This window comes from Xenia sp. Carnegie-2017, unplaced genomic scaffold (assembly GCF_021976095.1).
Source record: "Xenia sp. Carnegie-2017 unplaced genomic scaffold, XeniaSp_v1 HiC_scaffold_16, whole genome shotgun sequence".
Taxonomy (NCBI): Eukaryota; Metazoa; Cnidaria; class Anthozoa; order Malacalcyonacea; family Xeniidae; genus Xenia; species Xenia sp. Carnegie-2017.
In genome coordinates this window covers 1,314,351-1,327,957 of record NW_025813469.1, presented here as the reverse complement: position 1 = coordinate 1,327,957, position 13,607 = coordinate 1,314,351, and the positions used below count along the sequence as shown (strand labels likewise).

The window sequence follows — 13,607 nt, the reverse complement described above, 5'->3', positions numbered from 1 at the left end:
ATGTTGTGATTTTTACATAAAGACAAGTGCATTGATGCTGGGCTTTTCAGTGGCACTCAGTGATGATAATAAATCATTTTTCAAAATGCCCGGCTCATCGTTTCAAGTCTGTAAACTTGTTTCGGATAATTATACGTAGCTAAATTATTGAATGATTCAAAATTCCTTGCTCACTGTTCTCATGGATGTATTCAATCCTCTGCAAGATATAGAGAATGCTCATAATGTTGAAGATGAGGTGAAAATTCTTCAAAAATTTTGCAATTCCTTGAGTCCGATGCAGATGTGTCTAGGAGATCAAGATTTGGATACTCAATGGTTGACAAATAGCCCAACTACTGGAGCAAATTCAAATCCCTTTCCTCGTGTGAAACCACAAGAAGTTTTCATCGATCAACAAGACTTGAACAGGTTCACGTTTTATCTGTTTGAAAGACGCTATGGTTGGTCAGAGCAACCTATTCACGGAGACACGAATTCAACGAAACTTGCTTGTCAACATTCAAAAATGGGACGATCTTCCTCTTTGGGTATTCAAAGCAAATTCAAAGGAAGAATTAACGAATTGCTTGATGATGTAGTGAAATGGCACGTATCAAAATCAAATAGCTGTTTAATTGTGCTGTTCTTATGTTTTGCAAAAGTAGTATAATCATTTATTCCTGTCATCATCTTTCCAATAATTTATACTCCCTAATAACTGTTGGTTTGTATGGAAATGTTATATGTTTATTATTAGGTATGCTTGCCAAACATATCTTTCCGAGAAATTGCTTAAAAGCTTGACCAATGCTCTTTCAAAGGTATGTATCCCAAACAATATTAATCTCATAATTGATGTCAACACAATGTTAAAATTTCTTGTAAGAAACAAGGTATCTTGATTCTCATTCATTCCAAGATGTTTTGTTTCTGAGTATGGATAGATACTATACAAGTTAAGATAGTATGTGTGAAGTAGTTCTGTTATAAATACTGAAGCTGAGCATTAAATATTTAACCTACTTTGCCGAATACAGAAAAACCTGTTACACCCTTGTGGAAGTGAATAGTGTCTGCTTAATGAAGGTGTTTGCTCGATTGAGGGTTAATTTTACAAATTAGCTTTATACAATCAAATTTTGGACTTTACAAAGTGTATGCTTAATACAGGATGGCTTCTTCATAGAGGTCCATTTAATACAGGTTTGACTGTGTGTAGCATGTATAATCAAATGTTTATCTTTTTAACTAAAACTGGAATGTTTGGGATTACTTACACCTGAATCAGTTACTTTTTATAGTATTCTAATTTGGTAAAACTATAAATATAACACTTTATAGCATCCAACTATCCTGTTGTTCGCAACCAAACATTGATTCACATTCTTGACTGGTTGAAAGTAGTTGCAGTAGAAGGGTTTGAGTCAAGCATATTTGACCTTGTGAAAGTAAGAGTAAATAATTTTATCTTTCAATTATTTTTATCTATAATACTGGTTAAGTTCATTTCCCTATTGGGGGGAGGGGAGGGTATTTGGGATGGTTGTGTTCATTTCCCAATGGGGGAGGGGGGTAGGGTGTTTGGGATGGTTATGTCATTTCCCAATGGGGGAGGGGAGGGTGTTTGGGATGGTTATGTTCATTTCCCAATGGGGGAGGGGAGGGTGTTTGGGATGATCCACTTTGCAATGAACCACATACTTTTTTATCTTGTAATTTTTGAATTACAATAGAATGTGGTTGTGACTGGGCTTACCGATGTGTGGTCAGCCATTAGAATTGCTTGTGCATCTCGACTTTCCAGAATCATTGAATGCTTTAACATTCCGCAGCTTGATTGTGTATTTATTGAATTAGAGCAGGTATGAATCATAAAATTGAACTTCTAATGTCACATCTATGTTTTAATTTCCCTACCTTTTTGCTTACAGATATGTAAAAGTAAAACTTCATCTTGGCAGGCCAAAGAGGGTGCCATTATGGGTATATGATATGAAATATATAACTTTTGTTGCAAATGTTACGTGTGTTACATACGTTATTCACGTTATACATGTTGCGTATGTTACATATGTTACGTATGTTACATACGTTACACACGTTACCCATGGTACCTATGTTGTACTTGTATGTGTTATACATGTTGCGTATGTTACACATGTTACGTATGTTACATACGTTACACACGTTACGCATGGTACCTATGTTGTACTTGTATGTGTTATACATGTTGCGTATGTTACACATGGTACCTATGTTGTACTTGTATGTGTTATACATGTTGCGTATGTTACACATGTTACGTATGTTACATACGTTACACACGTTACACATGATACCTATGTTGTACTTGTATGTGTTATACATGTTGCGTATGTTACACTTGTTACGTATGTTACATACAACACATATGATACCTATGTTGTTTTGTATGTGTTATATGTATGTTGTATGTTGGTATGTATACATGTTGATGTTACACATGCCTATGTTGTAATTTGTATGTGTTATACATGTTTATGTTACACATGTTGTTACATACGTTACACACGTTACACATGATACCTATGTTGTAATTTATATGTGTTATATATGTTGTATGTTACACTGTATGTTACATACGTTACCATTACCTATGTTGTAATTTGTATGTGTTATACATGTTGCAACATACCTATGTTTATTGTATATACATGTTGCATGGTATGTTACGTTGGTTGGTAATATGTTCATGTTACCATACTGGGGATTCCATGTTGCGTATTTGCCTATGTTGGGTGTGTTGCCACATGTTACGTATGTGGGTTGGTATGTGGTATGGGTGTTTGTACCTATGTTGGTGTGTTATACATGTTGCATGTTACACATGGGTTGCCACATGGTATGTTACATACGGGTTGGGTTATGTTATGTTCCGTATGTTCATATGGTGGTTGTTGGTGATACAATGGTTGGATGTAGTTACATGTTCCCGGGTTGTAGGGGTGGGTTATGTTGTCCATGTTGCATGGTTTGGGGCAAGTTGGTGTTTATACATCCACATGTTACCATGGGGCATGTTTGTTAATGTTTTGTACAATATTATGTTACAATCTTGTACTCCTATGAATACATGTTGTGTTAATGGGTTACGCATGGTATATGTTGTTGTATGTCATCACATTATGTTGTAATCATGTTCACCGCGTTTTGTAATGTTGTATGATCATGCCTATCTCATGATGTTACATGTTCCGTTGGCATGTGCCAAAATGGGTGTTGATACCTATGTTGTACCTGTTACTATGTTGTGTTTTACAATCCCATGTTTGGGACATGTATGTTGTTAATGGTGTTTTGGTTGCCAACGCATGTTATGCACTGTTATTATGTTATGTATGGGTTGCACGTATGTTACGCAATTTACGTACATGTTACATTTGTATGTTGTTACATGTTATGTTACATGTTGTTACATACGTTACATATGTTACGTGACGTTATTTATACATGTTGCGTATGTTACACATTGTGTTACATATGATAACGTGTTGTATGTTACACATGTTATGTTACATGTGATACCTATTGTATGTGTTACATATTGTTCGCATATGTTACACCAGTGTACATATGTATACTTGTTGTTCATGTGTCATGTTGCGTATGTTACATGTTACGTTATGTCACATGTATACGTATGTTGATTACCATGTTACATGCATGTTACACATGTTGATACCTATGTTGTACCGTATGTTACACATGGTACATACGCGATACCTATGTTGTAATTGTTATATATGTTATGTTACACATGTTACATGTGTTGATACCTATGTTGTATGTGTCCCATATGTACCATATGTTACATGTTACATGTTATACATGTTGCGTATGTTACATGTTACGTATGTTACATACGTTACACATGTCACCTATGTTGTATTTGTATGTTTATACATGTTGCGTATGTGTTATATGTTACATACGTTACACATGTTACATGCCTATGTTGTAATTTGTATGTGTTATACATGTTGCGTATGTTACACATGTTACGTATGTTACATACGTTACACACGTTACGCATGATACCTATGTTGTACTTGTATGTGTTATACATGTTGCGTATGTTACACATGTTACGTATGTTACATACGTTACACACGTTACGCATGATACCTATGTTGTACTTGTATGTGTTATACATGTTGCGTATGTTACACATGGTACCTATGTTGTACTTGTATGTGTTATACATGTTGCGTATGTTACACTTGTTACGTATGTTACATACGTTACACGTTACATGATACCTATGTTGTACTTGTATGTGTTATGTATGTTGCGTATGTTACATGTTACGTATGTTACATACGTTACACACGTCACATGATACCTATGTTGTACTTGTATGTGTTATACATGTTGCGTATGTTACACATGTTACATATGTTACATACGTGTCACATGTACCTATGTTGTAATTTGTATGTGTTATATATGTTGCGTATGTTACACATGTTACGTATGTTACATACGTTACACATGTTACACATGATACCTATGTTGTACTTGTATGTGTTATATATGTTGCGTATGTTACACATGTTACTATGTTACATACGTTACACACGTTACACATGATACCTATGTTGTACTTGTATGTGTTATATATGTTGCGTGTGTTGCGAATGTTATACATGTTATTTGTGTTACGTATATTAGGTAAATAACGTTTGTTGCTCAATATGATCAAATACATATTTAAATTATGTTAAGGTATGACGACAATTATAAAAGGTTTTCATGTTGACAATCAATCTTTAATGAATTCTGATGTGTCGTCGTCTTCAAAATGTCAAATGTATATTAAGGTATTTTGCGTTGACAGTTTTTCAAACAAATACCGTATTTTTTAGCTCGTTGTACAATACACTGTTTTTGCCAAACTATACGTACAGCAAGTATTTTATGTTGTTTATTTTGTCTAGTTTGGCAGCAAGCGTTTACCAAGACTTCCAGAGTTCATTGTCAACTCTCTATATACAGTTGTATTTTCTTTACTTTCTCATCCTCAGTTGAGCATCAGGGAACACGCTTCGAAAGCGTTTATTTCAATATTGTCTCGCTCGGAAGCTCAGGTAGTGAGAGCAGCTTGTCTGCTTCCGTTTTGCATATGCATTGGTTTAAAATTCTGGTCTTGTTTATCAAATTGCATCGCTGTCTTCTTGTTTTGCTGAACAATTCAATTATGACGAGTAAAACAGAATTTGGTTTAGATTTCTGCTCGTATACAGCACGTAAAATCTTTCAAATGCGATCAATAGTTTATCGAAAGAAAGAGATGAATGGAAATTGCGCTCTTTCTTAATCCTCATCTGATATGATGTCATCATGACGTCATATATATGTACTCATACCATCGTGTTATTTTTCCTTTCAGTACATGCAGAAATCGTTTCGGCAAGTTATCATTCATCTTTGCAAAGGCACTGGTATCGATATGAAAATGCAATCATACGAAGTACGTCCGTTTCAACTGTCTACATAGTTAGCTTCCTTTGTTTCTTGCAAATGGCTGATTGTTTTTAACACAGAAATTGCCTCATCACGCTGCATTACGGGATGACTTTACATTTCTTGATGCGTACGAAGCTCAAGGCCTTTTGGAAGTCAGTGTGTTTTTGATTAAGGTAATGTTTCAACCTCTTCATTGAACAGTTTATGTCGAGTTTTGATGAAGCAACTCGCTCATTGCAAACTGCTTTTTACAGTAACTGTAACAAACGATCTAAACATTTTTTATTTTTGTAGCGTATTCCTGTACAACTTTTAATGGAGCGTTGGTTACTTTATTTCTCAACTTTTAATCTCTATCTCATGCATCCTGCGTCGACAGTCAGGCAAGCCAGCAGTATCGTCTTCAAACATCTTGGTACATATACTCATGATGTTTTGTATCTCAAATTGAAAGTTTCATTTTTTCACGCCATGAAAGTGGAGGTTGCACTGTACAATGTAATTTTCACGCAATGAAAGTGGAGGCTGCACTGTACAATGTAATTTTCACGCAATGAGAGTGGAGACTGCACTGTACAATGTAATTTTCACGCCATGAAAGTGAGGTTGCACTGTACAATGTAATTTTCACGCAATGAAAGTGGAGGTTGCACTGTACAATGTAATTTTCACGCAATGAAAGTGGAGGCTGCACTGTACAATGTAATTTTCACGCAATGAAAGTGGAGACTGCACTGTACAATGTAATTTTCACGCCATGAAAGTGAGGTTGCACTGTACAATGTAATTTTCACGAAATGAAAGTGGAGGTTGCACTGTACAATGTAATTTTCACGCCATGAAAGTGGAGGTTGCACTGTACAATGTAAACATGAACGAGTAGCTTCTTCTCTAATCATTGCGGACTTCTCTGTTTCAGTGATGAAAGATACGGATGCACCGGAGACTTTTAAGCTTGTTTTAAGATGCCTTTGTGAACATTGGGAGACATCAACTGCCACTGACGCCGAGGACAAAAGACATCCTAAAGTAAACATCATAAACTACCGGCTGTATTCTTTATCACACACGATGCAAGTTGATTTCTCGTATTTCTCTCGCAGAAAAACCTTCGAAGAGACGTTGTTTATTTCAAATACGTAAATGGAGAAGAATTCCTGCCTCGATCATCATCAAAATATCAACGACCAAGCATCCTGTCCGTCGGCAAAATGATGAAAGGTCAACTTGGTTGTGTGAAGTCACTTAGCGATAAAATGAAACATTGGCGTCAATCCTGTGTTAATTTTTTGGCATGGCTAAAACACAATTTCATTTTCAAAAGAAATCAGCCTGGCATAACTGAATGAGGGAATATGGCCCCCCCCGCCGATTATCGCAGGATTGACGCCCATGAAATGAAGTGATTATAGTTTAATTTGTTGGTAGTCTTTGTTGTTGATGGTGTTTATTTTCATCTTTAGAGGACAACGAAATGTGTTTTAACAGCACTCTAGCTTCCACTTGGGAGTGGAGAGAAGGCCGTTTGTTTGCCTATGAACTAATCTTGAAATATCTTATCGCTAATCATATACACTACATGTTTCCATCTTATGCGTTATCGTATTCACCTCGAAATGCATCAATGTCGATGGATGAAGCAATGTTGAAAAGGTAAGACTTTACTCTACATGTTTGTAAATAAACAGACTGTATTGAGAGCTTAAATTTTACTTAATCTTGCTTTAAATCTTCCTAGATCTCGACTCACTAAACATTGGTCAATACCTAGTTATACGGGACGAGATTCTTCATGTTCATTACCCTCCACTAGCTCTGTCAATGAAGTATTGGTAATGTACACAGACGTCATTAATATCCATTGTTATCCATTGAATCATAGTGAGAAAATTCATTATTGCTGATCACGTTCTGTTTGCTGTACAATGGAAAACACTTATGGCTGTCATGTTTACATGTGACCTACGTTGTTTTATAACAGTTTTTCACGCGTTTCTTGTTGTTTTTTTTTTGTGAAGGAAGAAGATCCGAAAATATCCGGTCGTTCTAGTGCGCCTGGTACCCGTAAAGAAGAGGTAAAAGACAAGATCTTTTCTATCCATTTTTATTCCTATTCGTTCCTACTTATTCCTGTGACTGTCGGCATCATCTCAAATTTTTCAATTCCTTTTTTGTTAAGGTTGAGACATACTCGAACAGCAGGTAATTGATGAAAGAGACACTTTGAGCACGATCTCATACGTCAAAAAGACACTTTGAACACGATCTCGTACGTCAAAGACACTTTGAACACGATCTCGTACGTCAAAAAGATACTTTGAACACGATCACATACGTCAAAAAGACACTTTGAACACGATCACATACGTCAAAAAGACACTTTGAACACGATCACATACGTCAAAAAGACACTTTGAACACGATCTCATACGTCAAAAAGACACTTCGAACACGATCACATACGTCAAAAAGACACTTTGGACACGATCACATACGTCAAAAAGACACTTTGAACACGATCTCATACGTCAAAAAGACACTTTGAACACGATCACATACTTCAAAAAGACACTTTGAACACGATCACATACGTCAAAAAGACACTTTGAACACGATCACATACGTCAAAAAGACACTTTAAACACGATCACATACGTGAAAAAACCATGTCGAGATGTCGTGATTGTTGAAGGTCTCTTTCTTGTTTTAAATATAAATTACTGATTTCCTTCAGTTACCGTAAACGCACTACATCGTTTAACAAGACGTCGCCCCTCCGTCTTTTCCGACAGTCTACAGTCGGCAAATTGCCTCCAAAGAAGATACGAACCGTCAACAAAGCTCATGATAACTCTTACTTCGTACGTCCCGTTTACATTGTTTAGCTTCTTATTACTTGAAAGTCGATACTAAAATTTTTTATGTGATTTTTTATGTGTAAAAGTCGATGCTAAAAATTTTTAATATGATCAATTTTTAGGCTTACCTTGTTTAGCTTCTTATTACTTGAAAGTCAATGCTAAAATTTTTAATATGATCAATTTTTTAGGCTGACACAATGATAAACAAGGCAAAGCTGATGGATGTTTCACAAGTGAGCTCCTTCGACATGCATACTCTTGAAGATTATTTTTCTCATTTTTGTCTTTATTATGCGGTGTATTGCAGTCTAAAAGTGTGAAAAGCCCGAGCCTTTCCTCTCCCAGAGACCTACACGGAAGGTGGGACATTTTTTTCACAAATAAATATGTGTAAAATTCTAGATATTGTTAAGTGACAAGGAATTTTTCTCGTACATTGTAGACTAGCGAAAGCTGTAGCGAATCAACGACTGCTTAAATCAAACTTGTTTTATGAAATATTTACCAAGGTATTAAATACTTGAATGTTCTATTTTTCAATACATGTGGCAGTTTAGTGTAAGATTTTTTAAGTAGATTATTGTGTATTTGGCGTATTTGTTCAGATATTTATGCAGACCATTGAATGTCTTGAGGATAGTCGATGGGAACTTCGGCGAATGAGCCAACAGGTAAAGGAAAAAAAATGATAAACAGTCGGTTTTCAATGTAGAAGACGGGAATGATGAAGGTACAACATAATTTCTGCCAAGTCATGTTTGACCATTATAGTTTGTTGTGTTTTGTTTTGTTTTCGACAAATTCTTAGATATTACCTTTGATAACGGAGACAATTCGATGGTTTGATATTTCCATACTTGTTGATTTCTGGTCACAGTATTTGTCACGTGACACCCCTTTGTACTTCTTCGCTGGTTGCATTGCATTGAAATATTCCATCGCGCATGCGGGAAAATTACGCCAGTTCATGGATCAGCCGCCGTCCACGTGGAAGGTTTGCCTGTTATGTCACTATCTTGATAAAAAAAACTTGTTGTCGAAATCCATATTTGATGGATCACGTGATCGTAAATTTCAGGATGTTGAATGCTGCCGTCGTTCGGCCATGACTGTTTTTTGTTCTGTGAACAATGGTCTTCAGGCGTGGTTACCAAAGGTAATCAGGAAACAATATAAATTTGCATGCTTGCATGGTGAAATATCCATTATGTTGAAGTCTTGCACCTGTAAAGTATCAATTATCACCACGGCCATGATGGCAATATGGTTTATATTTCTTCAATTTATGTTTAAGACTTCACTCAATGATCTTTGGATTGAAGCGTATATTGGCTTACTGTATTTTCTCTATGATCATTTGAACCATGCATGTGTTTTATTTACTTACTGTATTTTCTCTCTGATCATTTGAACCATGCATGTGTTTTATTTACTTATTGTATTTTCTCTCTGATCATTTGAACCATGCATGTGTTTTATTTACTTACTGTATTTTCTCTCTGATCATTTGAACCATGCATGTGTTTTATTTACTTACTGTATTTTCTCTCTGATCATTTGAACCATGCATGTGTTTTATTTACTTACTGTATTTTCTCTCTGATCATTTCAACCATGCATGTGTTTTACTTGTTTACTGTATTTTCTCTCTGATCATTTCAACTATGCATGTGTTTTTGTTGTTATTGCAGATTTTGAGCTCCTTGCGTAACGTCGTTATTTACGACAGAATAACAATCAGTTCGCTTGAGGTTGTTCTTGCGAGACAAGTATTCTTACCCCTTGACGTACACTTGAAAGAGGTTGATTTTTAATGTTCTGATGAATTTTTTAAGAAGACCAAACCGAATGTTACAACTGATAGTTCTGTCTTCTGTAAATTTATCTTTAAACTGGCACGTTGCTCGTAGTTTAATAATTTATGTCATTTCTTTTCTCGTTTTCGAAAGAAAAACCTAACCGATGCCGTTGTGTGTGACGTGATTGTGGCGTTGTTTTTGCATGCACATCCCGACAGTCTTTGCGGTAAGCTTAAAAACACAACCCAACTATACGACATGTATTCCTCAATTCCTCGATAATTTCATTGACTTACGTGTTTGACATTGCAGCACCGGCGATGCGCACCTATAACGAGAACTGGGACCGAAGACTTGTATTTTCTTCGGATGAATTTTCATGGTATAGTGATGTCTGTGAAACATTTTATGGTCCTCATTACATTTCTTACACTCGTACGTACGTTTTTTTTGCAGCTTTTCTTCAAAAGGGCTCACTTACTCGGAGAGAGCCAGACAGGTAGTTTTAAATATTTGAAATGTTGCGTGCAAGTTGATTTTCATTTTCTGTGCAAAATGTCGTGCCATTGAGTTTTTGATTTTCATTTTCTGTGCAAAATGTCGTGCCATTGAGTTTTTGATTTTCATTTTCTGTGCAAAATGTCGTGCCATTGAGTTTTTAATTTTCATTTTCTGTGCAAAATGTCGTGCCATTGAGTGTTTAATTTTCATTTTCTGTGCAAAATGTCGTGCCATTGAGTTTTTAATTTTCATTTTCTGTGCAAAATGTCGTGCCATTGAGTTTTTAATTTTCATTTTCTGTGCAAAATGTCGTGCCATTGAGTTTTTAATTTTTCTTCTTTGTTGCAAGTGTGCATTTGTAAAGATCGCAATTTAGTATCCATCGCTGTTTTAGGTCGAGCGTTTTCTCTTCGTTGAATTGCATGGTTTCATCACCAACTTCGTTGAAAACTGCGGACAAATCTCTCAGGTTTAAAATATTTCCCAAAAGAACGTGTGATGTAGTAATTCTACACTTGCACGGTTAATTTTTTTTTTTACAGATTTTGTTGCTACCAGTTCTTGTTCATTCTGTTCATTCATTTTGTGACGACGCGGCTGTTTCTCAATCTCTTATCCTGAGGTAAAATATTTCTTTCTCTCCATTTTTTTTCACGAGCTATTTTACCCTCGCTTTATTTTAAAATTTTACAGCATTAACAAAATTATTCGAGGACTTCCTGATGACAAACGAGATTGTAACGTGGACGCCATCAAGTTTTTTGACCTGGCTATTTGGGAATTAAGTTTCTTGATATTGCAAAGAGTAAGTTATCCGAGCGAATGTAATTTTGTTTTTGAAGTGTTCGTCATGCAAGATGTGGAAAATTCAATATTTCAAACTGCATCAAACTGACAGAGCGAAATTTTTCTTCTAAACTTTTACATACTTGAACAAATTTGTGAAAATATTGACGTTATGTTGTATCTAAAAACCTCGTGTTTTTATCTTTCGTTTACAGAGCATTGATCAAACAGTGTTGAAACAAATTCTTCAAGCATTTCTAACAATGTTTAAGTGCGTCGAGAAGCCTGTTTATTTGAAAAATATTTTTCAAGCCATCAGTATTAGACTGAACTACGTAAGCAAAATATGAAGAAAATAATCGCGAAGGACTGATTTAATATTATTATGTTTCATATATATGAATGATGTGTTTCAGGAGCCTGGTCTTTGTCGTTTCTTGGATGAAGAATGCTCGAAAGATAGTAATGGTCAATTGTTGTCAGAATTACAGCTGTTATCCAATGATATCCCCACAAGTCCTATTTCAGAATCATCTCTTCTCGAAAACGACAGTGACGAGGATTTAGCGGGGGGTAATAATAAAATCATTGTCCTTAACATCTGCCCAATAAACATTCTTATAATTCCCTTATCTTTATAGATGAAACCTGTAGCCGCATGATCCAAGAATCAGTCGCCCTTGATCGCTTGCAAGATTCTTTGGCCAATGGCAGTGCTGATGGTTGTCCATTCGGTCACGAGGAGACCGCTGACGATTCGTATGAAGCATTTTCTGACTGGGATAGTAGTGAAGAGTTGATAGAAGTAGGTTATTGCAATTTAGCCATCCGTTGTACCTACTGATCCTTGATTGTTCCTAATTTTGATACGTTTTATATGGTCGTGAGTTATGATCATGTTTTCAAATTTTCCTTTAGGACAGTGCGAGCGACGCCATTCGCGAATTTGTTAAAAAACTATGGATGGTGTTCTCTGAGAATGAAGGTATTAATTTATTTTTACGTATACTTTTTAATCTCCCTTAGATTGTTGTTGCTATGTTTAGGAACAAGTTTCTTTATGCAAGAGTTGAAAAACTGTGGAGATAACGAAGAATCTTTGATTCGAAGGTATAAATGCAACGTAAAGGTCCAAGATTGTATTCTTAATCAGTTATCTTACACGCACGTAAAACTTTAAAACAGTTGTTGCCAGCTCAACGTTTTGTTTTTATCTTAGCATTTTAGATTTAGAATATGATGACACGTGATGAAGTCTAAAGTAACCGACGCATGCGCAAATGGAAACTTTCTTTTCACCTATGGAAACATGAATAGGAATGAAGAATTTTCTTTTAACAGCCTGGCCACAGGCCTGGCGCAGTGGCTGGCTGGCATGATTGAACTAAACATAAACTGGAATGCTACCTTTAAGATAAACATTCCTGTACATGCTTGCAGCCAACGTAATGATGGTAAAATCTCGTAGATGAAATTTCTTTGGACCGTGCGTGGAAAGATTGTGACTTGTTCAATTGCTGGCCTTTCAAATTTTTACGGGAGTTACCCATCCATTTACATTCAGTTCAGTGACTGGCAACAGGGTTAGCGCCGAGCTGACCTGCCCCATACAACTTCATTAATTATAATTGGAAAATATGAAGTATACGTTACAAACTTACCTCTGACGAATTTTTGTCTTGAAAACAATAAAATTGAGTGCTCCTACGGCAGTATGAATTGACTTTGTTTTAATTACCGTAAATGCTCGCTTTTGCGCCGCTCCCTCTTAAGCGCCGCTCTCTGTTAAGCGCCGCAGCTCAGATATTGATGTAGTATAATTTTGGTAATTAAAGGATACATTGGTTTTTTGTTGCGCACCTAAATATGACGTTATTTTCATTAAGTTATATTGTATTGTATCTATTGTATGAAATAAATAGATTTTGTCTAATTGTTATTTTCTATGAGGATATGCAATAGGCAAAGTTTACAGCTAGGTGACGACAGATGCATACGTCAGCACAGCAGGCAGCGAAGGTGGTACATGAGGCGTTGACTCAAGGTCAATCATAACCATTTGTAACGCGATGGTGAGAACTTATGGCAGTAAGCAGAAAAGCAAAATTGAGTGAAGTACAATTTTTCTGTTTGTTGTTGTTGTTGTTGTTGTTGTTGTTGTTGCTGTTGTCGT

At 35.9% G+C, this 13,607-nt stretch overlaps 1 protein-coding gene across 1 annotated transcript; it reads left to right on the top strand.

Moving 5' to 3' along the window:
• Positions 1-6: 6 nt before the first annotated feature.
• On the top strand, positions 7-13,367 carry LOC124436409. Its single transcript, XM_046986331.1, has 36 exons — positions 7-588; positions 740-802; positions 1,322-1,430; positions 1,716-1,844; positions 1,914-1,965; positions 4,747-4,841; positions 4,959-5,108; positions 5,411-5,491; positions 5,565-5,660; positions 5,782-5,902; positions 6,407-6,516; positions 6,591-6,708; positions 6,951-7,140; positions 7,226-7,319; positions 7,506-7,562; positions 7,667-7,689; positions 8,222-8,348; positions 8,537-8,581; positions 8,656-8,708; positions 8,791-8,857; positions 8,954-9,019; positions 9,157-9,342; positions 9,427-9,504; positions 10,040-10,150; positions 10,298-10,373; positions 10,460-10,529; positions 10,604-10,646; positions 11,043-11,117; positions 11,191-11,270; positions 11,342-11,453; positions 11,650-11,769; positions 11,851-12,007; positions 12,076-12,239; positions 12,353-12,419; positions 12,481-12,544; positions 12,654-13,367. The coding sequence occupies exons 1-36, from the start codon at positions 152-154 to the stop codon at positions 12,682-12,684; spliced, it is 3,717 nt and encodes a 1,238-aa protein (XP_046842287.1). The 5' UTR covers positions 7-151; the 3' UTR covers positions 12,685-13,367.
• Positions 13,368-13,607: the final 240 nt, after the last annotated feature.

Bases quoted from the DNA above. Each gene is read 5' to 3' on its own strand.
- LOC124436409 (XM_046986331.1), top strand. From the start codon at position 152: ATGATTCAAAATTCCTTGCTCACTGTTCTCATGGATGTATTCAATCCT. The intron at 9,343-9,426 runs GTTTGCCTGTTA...CGTAAATTTCAG, and splicing joins AGCCGCCGTCCACGTGGAAG to GATGTTGAATGCTGCCGTCG. The intron at 9,505-10,039 runs GTAATCAGGAAA...TTGTTATTGCAG, and splicing joins TTCAGGCGTGGTTACCAAAG to ATTTTGAGCTCCTTGCGTAA.